At 42.1% G+C, this 13,468-nt stretch overlaps 1 protein-coding gene and 2 non-coding genes across 3 annotated transcripts in view; all 3 read right to left on the bottom strand.

The window, feature by feature from the left end:
- Positions 1–9,369, bottom strand: part of LOC147981932 (uncharacterized) — a 51,316-nt gene extending 41,947 nt beyond the window's left edge. The window contains exons 1-3 of the mRNA XM_087516146.1: positions 9,360–9,369; positions 9,095–9,211; positions 8,955–9,011 (exon numbers count right to left, since the gene is read on the bottom strand). Of these exons, the coding sequence (XP_087372272.1) occupies positions 8,955–9,011; positions 9,095–9,211; positions 9,360–9,369 (184 nt within the window). The remainder of the gene's footprint in view (positions 1–8,954; positions 9,012–9,094; positions 9,212–9,359) is intronic.
- On the bottom strand, positions 7,605–7,677 carry TRNAK-CUU (transfer RNA lysine (anticodon CUU)). The gene has a single exon. It is a non-coding gene; the product is annotated as a tRNA-Lys (tRNA).
- A 463-nt stretch (positions 9,370–9,832) lies between the features above and the next one.
- TRNAK-CUU (transfer RNA lysine (anticodon CUU)) lies at positions 9,833–10,041 on the bottom strand. Its single transcript has 2 exons — positions 10,005–10,041; positions 9,833–9,868 (listed from the first exon to the last, which is right to left on the bottom strand). It is a non-coding gene; the product is annotated as a tRNA-Lys (tRNA).
- Between the last annotated feature and the right edge of the window lie 3,427 nt (positions 10,042–13,468).

Raw genomic sequence — 13,468 nt, 5'->3', positions numbered from 1 at the left:
ACCGTCACCACGCCGTCGTGCTGACGAAACTCTCCTGTGAAGCTTTGCTGGATCGGAGCTCACGGGACGTCATCGAGTTGAACGTGTGCAGAACTCGGAGGTGCCGTGTGTTAGGTACTTGGATCGGTCGGATCGTTAAGACGTACGACTACATCAACCGGGTTGTGCTAACGCTTCCGCATTCGGTCTACGAGGGTACGTAGACACACTCTCCCCTCTCGTTGCTATGCATCACCATGATCCTGTGTGTGTGTAGGAATTTTTTTGAAATTACTACGTTCCCCAACACCCAGTGCTAGTGGAGAGCAGAGGATTTTTGGGGAGCTCGCGAGGGAGATTGACCACGCCTGCCTCGGTCAGTTGCCTTGTGGGGGTGGTGGTCGATGTTATCTTAAGGCATTTCCAAGGCGGACCTTCAAAACTATTGTAAGAGCATTTATAGCCGGACTTGATAAATCTGACCTCTCAAACGCCCGTGGTCATAGATAATGACCGGCCACGCCTTAAAAAAATACATTCTATATCCGGATACTTCAAATTAGACCCCAAATCTATATTATTACATGCAACGCAACGATTTTTGATGGAACTTCCAGGGGCAAAATTAAGCCTGGGGCAATTGGGGCTGTCAGCCCCAGGAGTGGCCCAACTAGCACCAACAGCTCAGCAGTTCTTTTTCCCGAATCCTATTTGGCGCCCCAGCGCCGAATACAATGTTAATGGTACAGGGCGCATACCCCCTGTGCGACGAGGTCCGGCCAACATTTCTTTTTCTTTTTCTAAACTGATGCAAAAAAGACGTACCTGGGAGGATTCAAACCCAGCATGCAACGTGATAACCAGCCCGCCACTAAACGTTTTGTGATCAAGTACATTTTCTTACATCTTTTGTTCTTTCTTTTCTTTTTCTGTCTTTCTTTTTCTTTTTCTTTTTTTCTTTTTCTTTGTACCCTTTTCTAATTCGTAAAGTTCACCGAATTTCATGAACTTTTTTCCAAAATTTTGGTGAATTAATTTTCAAGTTCGATGAAATTTTGTCAAAATTCGATGGACTTTTTTCAAATGCAGTGAACTTTTCTTCAAATTCGATGAACTTTTTTTCTATAATTTGGTGAACTTTTTTTCAAATGCGGTGAATTTTTTTCAAATTCGATGAACTCATTTTTAGGTCGATGAACCTTTTTTTAATTCGATGAACTTTTTTGAATTCGATGAACTTTTTTTAAGCCGATAACTTTTTTTGAAATTTGATGAACCTTTTCCAAATTCGTGATTTTATTATGTAAATCAGTGATTTGTTTTTTTTCTGAACGAACATCACAAATACAGCCGAAAAAAAAAACAAATGCGAGATCGTTTGATGGAACGAATGAAGGCGAGCGGGAGGGAAGCGAGGGCGTGATGGGTTAATGGGCTGGCCCACGAAGGGGGCGCGTGTGGGATCATTCTTTTAAGAATTTTGACTGATAGGAAGTCCAGCCCCAGACGTGTAGAGGCCCAGCACCAAGCTCTAGCCCATAGATCTCTCTAGACTCCACCCTCCCGTACGAGAGATTTCCACCTAACGTACGAGCCAACCCAGTTCAATGCTACCAAAAATGATCTTTTTAGAATGACTCATCATCGGCAATCCCTATTTGGCGCTGCAAGTGCCGGTTATAAGCGTTTCTGCAAACCGGCGCATGCAGCGCACGTCCCTTTGCTGCGACTGAGCCGGCCCATGTATCTGCCTTTTCTTTCTATTAGCTCAAAAAGTGTGAGCCAGCGAGAATTCGAACTCGCGGTCTGCTCTTGAACCCCAGCGACCACAACCACCAAGCCAAAGAACGACTCGTGTTTTATACTCCTTTCGTCCGGAAATATTTATCATCAAAATGAATAAAAAGGGATTTATCTAGATGTATTTTAATTCTAGATACATCTCTTTTTGTCCATTTTGATGACAAGTATTTTCGGACAGAGGGAGTAACTTCTTTCCTTCTTTTTATTTCCTCAAGTCGCGGGAACTGCTCCGGTTTTGGGAAGCTTCCTAAACCTTTTTTTCGGTTCGTTGGTCATTTTCAGGTGCGGTTTTATTCGGGTTTTCTTTTTCTTTTCTTTCTTTTCCCTTTTTGTTTTGTTCTTTTTTTCATTTTTAAAATTCATCTTAAAAAAACCGTGTTCTTTTTCAAAATCAATGATTTTTCTTTTTCACGTTTTTTGTAAGAACCAATGAACGTTTTTCAAATCAATGAACTTTTTTTCCAATTCGATGAACTCTTTTTGAAAATTGATGAACTTTTTTCCAAATCCGATGAACATATTTCAAATTCAACGAACTCTTTTTCAAAATCGATGAACTTTTTTCGAATTCGATGAACTTTTTCCAAATCCGATGAACATTTTTCAAATTCGATGAACTTTTTCCAAATCCGATGAATGTTTTTCAAATCTGATGTACTTTTTTAAAATTCGATGAACTTTTTTTTTTCAAATTCAATGAACTTTTTTCAAACTCGATGAACTTTTTATCAAATTCAATGAACTTTTTTCAAATCTGATGCACTTTTTTCAAATCCAATGTATTTTTGAACTTTTTTGGAAACTTCATGCGCATTTTTGAATTCATGAACTTTTAAACAGTAATTCTGAACCTTTTTTTTCAATTCATATGAACCTTTTTTTCAAATTCGTGGCTGTTTTCAATACTTTTAGAATTATTTTAATTTATATTTCTTTTCAAAATAATTTATGCTGGGTATATATAATATGTGTTAATTGAAGGAAAGGTCAAATAGTACTGGTTTCTAATTGTGGACAACGATATGATCTCAGCCTAGTGGTTACGAGCTACTGCTGTCGATGCCTGTGTGCCGAGTTTGAATTCTTCTATTCCCAAAGAAACAGTTTCAGTATTAAAATCCTCTTTATTTTTTTCGCAGCATGGTTGCTGCGATTGTTGAGCCGGCCCAGCAGCGCGCCGCGTGAGCGCCGGTTGCAATAACGGGCGCTGAAGGCGATGTACAGGAGGTCCCCTCATCATCTCGCCCAGAAACCCTCGCAACGTCGACACCGCTTTCCTTCTGCGCGGAATGTATGTGTGCGGCTGCGCCCAACTGCCTCGGTGTTCAGATCGTCTCATCGGAGAGCAGTGCCCCTAATATGCCCTGACGGGAGAGTATCTGGTGCTATCAAGGCTTAAATGCTACCGTGTTACGGGCATATGGGCCGTCGGATTCTTAGATAGGACGGTACCTGGGAGCTGTTGGATCTGCTGGACCAATGCACAATTTTTGGAATCTTTGAAGCCTTTTTTATAAATGTTGCAGAGTTATTGAGAGTTGTCCCATCTGAGAATCCGACGTTGAGGAGCCCGTATCACGGTAGCACCTAAGGCTTGGTAGCACTGGATATTTCCCCCCTCGCGTTACCAAAAGCGACCTCAGTTAATTTATTAGCTCCGTCCTGATTTATTGGTTCCATTGTATTTTGTGCCAAATTTTGACCATAAATTTAGCTAACAAAATGTTCATGCATGCCACAGAAAATTATATCATTGAAAGCTATGTTAAAATACGAATCCAACGATATAATTTTTGTTGACATGCATTAACATTTTGTTGATTAAATCTTTGGTCAAAGTTTGACACAAATTACAAAGGAGAGCAATAAACTAGGTGGTAGTATTAAGTAGTATCATCTAGCCTTTCCGCCCTAGTTACTCTGAATCAACCGAAATACACCGGCAAAAATAGGAAAATAATTCAACCGAAATAAGCTATTTGGTGATTCTATACTTCGTTCAATTTTAATTTCATTGTCAACATGAATTAGACTTAGACTATGTCCAAAGTCTTGATTTTAAACACTGAATCTTATCTTACAGCTCCAAGTCCTACTACACCGATGAAAAAAATGATGGGCTCAAACGAAGAAAGTCTTCCTTAATTTGCTACCAGCTTTTGGCATGATGCAGCCGGTTAAACTGTTACATGCATCTTTTTCTGAAATTTTCTCTCGTGGTAATGATGAGTTCGTATTTCCTTCCAACTCTGAATTGTGTACTTCTAACATGCATTGGTATGTGTCGTGGAATAGGATTAGTTTTTTTACACCCACATGGTTTTACCCTAGGTTTTGAGAAATCCTGGCTCCGCCTATGAGAGCTTCGTCGGACTCGAGGCCCATGGTGCATCCCGATGCTCGGCGCGCCAACGAAGGGGTTGCGCGTCCGCCAGCGCGTTCGGATGCCAGACGGGTCCCACGGCCTCTGGCGAGGCAGCTACAACTGGCCTAACGCCGAATCCATGCGCCATTTGGGTGGACACAATGGATTCCTAACGGATGGAGTCCGAGTGTAGCCGTGCACGGGCCTCTTTCCGGGCGCGGCGGAGCGCAAGCCAGACGGCCATCCCTCATTGGGGCCGCGGGGGATGAGCTCCGGGTCGACGAATCTGGAGGTGAAGGATTAGGATCCGCTTCCCGCCATGCCGGAGATGGCCGGAAAGAGCCGGAGACGAGCTTGCGTGGCAGAGGGAAGGGGAGGGGAAGGGGAGCGAAGTGGCTAGGGTTTGGTCCGGTGAGTGGATGGAGAGGAATTTATATGGGGTCGGGTAGGCCGGGTCCGACGTGGCGGGTGTGCCCGGGCGTCCTCATATCCGCCCCATATTTGGGTTGGGTATGAGGGGTGCCGGTCAGCCCGGGCGTCTGAGAGCCGTTTGAGGGGATCATCTGGGTCAAAAAACGTGACCGGACAGCGATCGGGTGGCCCGCCCGGGCATATGAGACGGGTTTGAGGCGCCAGGCTGTAGACGCTCTAAGTGTGCGGACAGAGCTTTTCAGTCGCAGTTTGTCATCCAATGTCGTCCCACATCGGTCTGCGGACCAGTCCGGACATCATTTTTTTCCGCCAACAAGGAGGGCATTACGGGACTCCGAAAACCAGCCACGTAGAACTCTGACACCCTCGGGCCACCCAAAACCTCGTCCGGACCCGCGTCTCCATCCTTCCCTCTTTTTTTGCATCTACTTTTTATCTCGCCCACGATGTCGTTCTTCTACCATGGGTGCCGGTCAGCCCAGGTGTCTGAGAGCCGTTTGAGGGGATCGTCTGGCTCAAAAAACGTGACCGGACAGCGATCGGGCGGCCCGCCCGGGCGTATGAGACGGGTTTGAGGAGCCTGGCTGTAGATGCTCTAAGTGTTCGGACAGAGCTTTTCGGACGCAGTTTGTCATCCAACGTCGTCCCACATCGGTCTACGGATCAGTCCGGACATCATTTTTTCCGCCAACAAGGAGGGCATTACGGGACTCCGAAAACCAGCCACATAGGACTCTGACACACCCGGGCCACCCAAAACCTCATCCGGACCCGCGTCTCCATCCTCCCCTCTTTCTTTGCATCTGCTTATCTCGCCCACGATGTCGTTCTTCTACCCTGGCCGCCTGCCAATCCCTTTCCGAAACTCCCCAACCGCCACCGTTACACATGACCTCCGCCTCTTGTCTTCAGCCGTCGGTCCAGACCCTCGTCCGTCCGGCGCAGGTACCATTCGCCCTTACAGGGGTCACAACGCCCGGCAAGTGTTCGGTGAAATGTTCGTGCTAATTTTTGTCGATCCTTCTTTTAAGCAATTGATTCGGACAGGAAGTACATATACAAGCACTACTCTGATTCGTTCGAGGAGGCAGGTGCTCGGTATCAAGCCACCCAGCTTCCTTTTTGAACCCACCCAACCAGATCTTGAGCTTGATGACACCGAGGCAACCTTCCTGGGCTGGAGTCTAGAGTCTGAAGCCCATCTCCAAGACGGTGAAGGCTAAGCCTGGTGGTGTGTCAACATTATCCTCCTGCAGCGTCTCCCCATCGTCACCACCTCCGCCGCAGTTTGGGGGCGATCTTCTCATGCAATCCCGATTTTTGAATCAGGAGGTGTTCGATGTTTAACTTTCTTTGTAGGAGTCTTGAAGAACATCGAGATGTATGATTATAAATATCACCTTTATCACAAACATTTGTGATATGTAAAAAAATGTGATTACAGGGATCACTTTTATGAAAAATATTTGTGGTTTGTATTTCCGACTTATTCCATCTAGTCAGAGGTAAAAGAATATTAAACATTGCATTTGTTTGTTCGAAAAGGCATAACTCTAGACAACTTCTACTAAAATAAAGTTTAACTAAAAATATGCCACCCACCTTGGGGCTCGACCCAACAAGACCACAAAGTTAAGAGCTTTGCGCTCTATCAGCTGAGCTAGACGGGCAATCTGGCCCAAATTCAAATTTTTACGTTTACATTTTAGGCAGTATTAAGTGATGCATATTATATATGGAAGGTTAAAATAGGAAATATTTTTGGCAAGACGGACATTGAAAAGTTCCCCGCACCTCATGGTCGCGTTGATCATGGGTTGGAGCTCCTAGAAGAAACTTAGAACTTCAGAACTTAATGAGCAAATTTCGAACCACGGAACACAACATTTCATAGTTCCATGCGCAAAACAAATCACCAATTCCCATGGCATAACACAAACCTACTACTACTAGTATGTTAAATCATATTTGTTATTCACAACAAAAGAATCATATGTTAAAACTTTACAATTGAAGGATAAAGTGAAATAAAAGATACACTTATATTAGCATCATAAAAAACCCGCAACAAGGGTAGTTCCTGGAAAAAAATAAAGGTGCATATTATAATTGAAACCACAACTATTCTGCATGCATAAAATAAAAATATTCTAAAATAAATAATACCAATAACAACGTTTGAAATAAAAAAGAGATTGAAATGATGGGGGTTAAGAATAGATTGGAACCACCCCACAAAAAGAATCTATACTGGAACAACTTGAATATGATTGAGGATTAGAAGTAGACATGCATGCCCTAGCGCCGTATTTTCTTTGAAATCTGTATTTTTATCAAACTCTTCTTTGACCTTCACGTGTTTGGTGAGGAAAATTTATGGTATTGCCCGTCCACATGATGGAATGAGTGTTATTTTGCTTGGGTTTCAGTGCTTCGAGGATAATGTTGCAACCTTTGTGAGAGGCGATAGTAATTAGATTGACATCTCAATGGTAATGGCATCTACGGTACTAGGAAGAAAAATCTCATGGCTCGGTCTAGTACATTAATCTTGACAAGGAAACCCTATCATGTGTTGATCTTCCAAAATGACTGATTATCTTGGCAGTGGTTGCGAATGAAGGTACAATAAGGAAAAGGCGTTGGATCTTGGCAGTGGTTGCCAATGACAGTACAATACGAAAGACATCGGTTCACTTGCCGTACCTCTTATCTTCGACCAAAGTGTGTGCAAATGTTTAACGATGTTAGGTTGTCACAACATTCGACTCATGCAGCTTTCCAAATGTTTGTGGGTTATCCACCTCGTGCATATTAGGTGTTATATTACTTCCAATGCATGATTCTTGGAGAACATCAATATGTAAAAGGTGTTATAGAGATCACCTTTATCAGGAATATATGTGGTTTGTACGAGATGCAAAAGGTGATTAGAGAGATCATTTTATCACAAATATGTGTGGTTCATATTTATTCCACCTAGTCCTAGGTAAACGAATATGAAACAGCCTACACAAAACATTATCGCCCACCTTGGGGCTCGAATCCAAGACCACAAGGTTAAGAGCCTTACGCTCTACCAACTGAGCTAGACAGGCAATTTGTTCAAATTTCAAAATTAGGAAATATAGGGAGGCAAGTTTAAGTGATGCGTAGTTTGAATGAAAGTTTAAAATGGAAAAGATTCTTTAGCAGACAAACTCTGAAAAGTTTCTGCTCATGTTGATCGTAGGTTACAACTCACAGAAGAAATGGACAACTTCAGAACTTAGTGAGCAAATTTCGATCCGCAAACACACAACAGTTCTTAGTGCCATGCGCAAAACAAATCACCAACGACCGACCTTTGCTCTTGGTTTTGGCTTTGGTGGAAGTGGCCACCATGAGCGTGGTAACGCGTGTCACGTTGGCGGCGGATTGCACGGTGAGGGACGCCACCCACGCGGTGAGCGGCGCGCTGGCTTTGGGCGACAGCAGCAAGTGTGAGCGTACCAGGAGTAGCGTTCAGCTGCACACGGAGACAGCGGCCGCCCAAAACGTAGGTTTTTAGCCTGGAACTTAAGACTTAATACTCGAAGAGCACCACCATAGACAAAGTCTCTTATGTTGCTAGCAACTTGGAGAAGAAATACGGTTGCAATATATCCATATCAGTATCAGAACCGCGGATCAAGGTGAACTCCACACACTGGGCTACTTGTTGAGATTGGAGATCTGCAAATGCAAACAATGAACGTGCTAACAACTGTGCTGACGGGGACAAGCACCAAAACATCTATAATGCTAAACGTACAAAGAGTTACACACAAGTACACACTGACTAGGATTCTTTCTTTCTAACTAACCTCTCCCCCATGATTTTCACGGGGCTGAGCCCCTCCTCCCTCTTAATCTCCAATCAAAATCCACGTACGTGTAAAACCCCCGTAAACCTATTATGTATAGCATTACTCCCAAAACATTCAATAGAAACGGACCATCATGTGGGCAGTAATGCTACATCCACGGTATTGTACCGCGTTTTATGGAGTAGTTTTGACTTGGAACGTTGTGATAGGTTTAGGGGGAGGATTATTGATCATGTGGGAGGGATCCATGGAGCCTCACAGGATGACACGCGAAGCCTGGCGGCCAAGTTGCATGCACCTCCATTAACATCAATGTGTTTTTGTTCTCTCATGATACATTTGATTCTTTTAAGTCATATAATACTTTGATTGTCACAAAATATGGTAGGGCAAGACATATTTTCATAAAGCCTAGTGTACAAACTTCCCAACCAAATAGCTTCTTTGCATGTCTCAGAAACCGCCATATACTCGACATCAGTAGTGGAACGAGATACAACACACTGCAAAGTTCCTCTCGAACTCACAGGCCACAACACAACCACCAATGATGAAAACATAAGTTGTGAGAGATCTTCTCTTGTCTAAATCACCAGCAAAAATAGAATAGCAAAACCAACAAGTCCATCTCTAGATTTCCCAAACTGTAAATAAGCATTAGAAGTACCTCGCAAGTATCTAAAAAGCCACCGTACTGCTTTGCAGTGCTCTTTTCCAGGATTAGCTATGTATCTGCTAACAACACTCAATGCACATTTATCTATGTACAACATTTGTTCTTGGACTGCATAGTGAAAAAAGAATATTAGAAGTGTTTATCTGATGTGGTTGCTTTTTTTATTCCTCAGTCGATGTCTGGCTTATGTAGGTTGTGGTCTCTTAGTTCTAAACTTGTTGTAAGTAATGTGATATGTGCTTCTTGCATATGGAACCTGTGGCCATTGCGTAATGATATTTACTTCCAGGGCTCGGTCTAGGCTGATGTATGAGCCTTGTTGAGAAGGGAAAGTGTCCTGGTACTTCCATGGATGATTATGTGCAGCGATGGTCAATCATTTCTGTTGTGACACACAAATAGATGAACACATGAATGACCACCACTAAAATAGCGCCACAGACCCCACCGTCCATAGTCTAGAAGATGGCCTAAAAACCAATCATAGAAAATTACAACGCTAAATATAATAAAACAAAGCCACTCACCTGGTGCTCCATCACCTGATTTCCTACATTCCAAGGTCCACATCACACCAATACATTTGATTCATCTAGCTAACTTCCATGTGGAGTTTGATGTTGCATAAAATACATAACTCTAAGTTATCCCAAATACCTAAAATAATTAGTCAAAAAAGGGTACAAATCCAGAAAGAAAATAAAATATGTGGAAGCACCAAAAAGAAATTGCCCGCCTTGGGGCTCAAACCCAAGACCACAAGGTAATGAGCCTCTATGGTGTGCTACCTAGGCAGTCCTACCATTCCAAACAGTGATCTCCGGCCCACTCGTCCTAAATCGTGGGGCTAGGATGGCTGCAGGAAAGGCAAGTTTGCTCAGGTAGCAAACAAACCATGTGCTAAGAACCTTGAGCTCTACCAACTGAGCTAGGCGGGCAATGTGATCTTTTTGACAATCTATCTATTATATAATTAAAAGGAAGATATAATCAATCCCTTAGGTTCACCCATATTACCATAAATGTTGAACAACCTACTCCATTAGTTATATAGTAAGGCCTAACTATAAAAGTTAAGATTTCTATATATAAGGTGAACATCAGTGGAAGAACTATAGTATTAGTTGTCCATATATGTCACATACGTGCCCTACAGAATCTATTTTTAGATGGTTCCCTACAAAATATTTATATGACTAAAAAAGTATAACTGATGTGGCTCTTCAACTAAAGAGAAAATTTCCTATGGATAATGACTGGGAATGTAAATTTCTTATGGTGTATGTTCGTGCTCTACCTCGTATTGAGGCTATATCAGACCACACATCCATTCTCCTAACTACTAGTTTACCACGACCACAACATAGATGCAAGTTCAACTTGGGGGGTTGCTTTGGGATGGCTTCCATGACATGGTCAAGGCGGTGCGGGTGAAACCGGTGGCCGGGCATACCCCAATGCACAAATGGAATAACAAAATGCATGCATTACGCAAACTCCTTGGTGGTTGGGCTAGGCATACGACGAGTATCTAAAAAAAGGAGAATCTTTTTCTTTTGTCTATATATCATTGGTGAATTAGAAGCTTTGGCAGAGGTTAGACCTCTATCTGAGCATGAAATCGAGATCAAGAGTCATTCGAATGCACAGATAGCTAGCATGCTGTGTGAAGAGGAACTCAAATGATACCATCATTCTAACTCTCAATTTATCCTAAAAGGTGAGTTGAATACTAGATATTTTCATGGAGTTTCCAATGGCAAACATCGGAAGAAAAGTATTCATTCCCTACAACAGGATGAGGGCACGATCGAGGGGCATGATCAACTTAAATGTTATATCACTAATTATTATAAAAATTTGTTCGGAGCCTGAGAGGATGGAAATTTTTCGATGGATGAGTCTTGAATAGATGACATCCCCCCAGGTCTCTGATGGGGATAATGGCCTTCTAACAGCCCCATACTCCGAGGAGGATGTTAGAAACACGGTTTTCCTAATGGAGTACAACAAAGCCCCGGGTCCGGATGGTTTTCATGCTAAGTTCTATCAAAACTTCTTGAAAGTCATCAAACCGGATCTCCTACTTTTGTTTAGCGACCTACATGTTAGGCAATTAGAATAGTTTCTCTTCAACTTCGGCGACATTATTTTATTACCTACGGTTAATGAGGCTGAAAAGATACAACAATATAGACCTATTTGCCTCTTTAATGTTAATTTTAAATATTTATGAAGGTTGCGACTATTAGGCTAAATTCGGTAGCTAAACATGTGATTCGTCCTTCACAGACTGCTTTTACGCAAGGCAGGCACATCCTAGAGGGAGTTGTTATCCTTCATGAAACAGTCCATGAATTACATCGAAAAAAGGTTGAATGGGGTGGTAATCAAAATAGACTTTGAAAAAGCTTGTGACAAAGTCAAATGGCCACTTCTTTAACAGACTCTCAGAATGAAAAGATTTTCTGCAGTGGTGCACTATTGATTTAAGACCTGAGAGTTGCTCAAACTAATTTTATCAGCATTCGAGCAACTCTTAGGTCTTAAGATCAATTTTCACAAAAGTGAATTGTTTTGTTTTGATGAGGCTCAAGATAAGGCCCACCTATATGCTGAACTGTTCGGATGTGGGTAGGGCCAGTTTCTGATCACATATTTGGGGATACCGATACATTATTGAAGATTCACAAATGCTGAATGGAAACACATCGAGGAGAGACTGGAAAAAAGACTTAGCAGTTGGAGAAGTAAACTACTGTTTCTGGATGGAAGATTGGCCCTCATAAATTCAGTACTAAGTAACATGGTACTATATATGATTTCCATCCTCCAATTGCCGAAAGAAGTTTTTACATAGACTGGAGTATTTCTGATCAAGATTCTTTTGGCAAGGAGATAGCGAGAGAAATAAATATTGGCCAGCTAAATGGAGTGTAGTTTGCCATCCCAAAGACCAAAGCGGGTTGGGCATTCATGACCTTGAGATTAAGAATAGGGCCCTCCTCGGCAAATAGTTGTTTAAATTATTGACAAAAGACGGTGTATGGCAAACCCTCCTGAGGAGGAAATATGGGTTCCAAGGTGGTATCCCAAGTATACTGGAAGCTTGGGGATTCCCACTTTTGGGCGGGTCTAATGGCTACGAAGAAATATTGCTTCACTTGTGGATCCTTGTCGATTAAAGCCGACTCAGAAATTAGATTATGGGAGGACAAGTGGCTAGGAAATGCCACACTCCGGAAATAATATCTTGCTCTTTACAACAATGTGTGTCACAAGGGTGATACTATTGTCACGGTAATGCAATCATTTCCGCCAAATGTGTATTAGAAGAGATTTAATTGGACCCAGACTCGAATCGTGGTACGTCCTGTTCCAGCGATTGTCTGCAGTGCAATTGTAATCCAATCTATGTGCCAGTTGATAATAACAAGAATATCTGAAAGATGAAGATACCTCTTAAAAATAAAATCTTTGCATGGTATCTTCGCCGCAGAGTCATGCTTACTAAAGGTAACCTTATTAAGATAAATTAGCATGCAAGTCAGCAATGTGTCTTTTGTCAACATGATGAGATAATAAAACATTTATTCTTCAAATGCAAATTGGCCCGTTCTATATGGTCAGTCATCAAGATAACTTCTGGCTTGTATCCTCCTTGTAGCGTTGCTTATGTATTTGGCAACTGGTTACATGGGATATATCACAAGTTTAGTACTCTTGTTAGGCGTGGGAGCGATTGCCGTTATTTGGTCGCTTTGCCTATGTAAAAATGATAAGGTTTTTAATGATAAAAGTACGTCTCTGATACAGGTTATCTATAGATGTACCGGGTCTCTTCATTGATGGTTCTCTCTATAACGTGTGGAGAATTGAGACCTGTTTACGGAGGTGTATGCACGATTGGAGGATACGGCGAGGGATACTTTTACCCTACATGGGTGGCAACATGATCTTATGATTGGCCCACCTACGTTTTAGGTGTTATTCAAACTCTACATGTTTCTTTGTGCTTCACCTTTTTATTTTTTGTTTGTGCAAGAGGACTTTGTTTGGCTGTGTGCATCTTAATTATGTAGAGGCCAGTGTAATACTTAAGCCCTTTAAGTAATAAATCGTCTCTTTTCAAAAAATCTAAAAACATCACATCATGTATCCTTGCTTTGTAGATTTAGAGTATTAAATATTGCTATTATTATTTCTAACACTAAGCTAGCTACGTGGCAGACAAGGTATTTCTGGCCGCGACTTCAAATGCTCCGTCGTGAACATTATTTCTTAAAAAAATGGTAAAAGAAACCGATGTGGCAACAAACATTGACGAATTGTCTTTATACGTACAAGTTTTCATGCAGAAAAAAT

This window comes from Triticum urartu, chromosome 3A (genome assembly GCF_056163025.1).
Source record: "Triticum urartu cultivar PI428250 chromosome 3A, HENAU_Tu73, whole genome shotgun sequence".
NCBI lineage: Eukaryota > Viridiplantae > Streptophyta > Magnoliopsida > Poales > Poaceae > Triticum > Triticum urartu.
The sequence above is the reverse complement of the archived record's forward strand: the minus strand, read 5'-3'. Positions and strand labels throughout refer to the sequence as shown.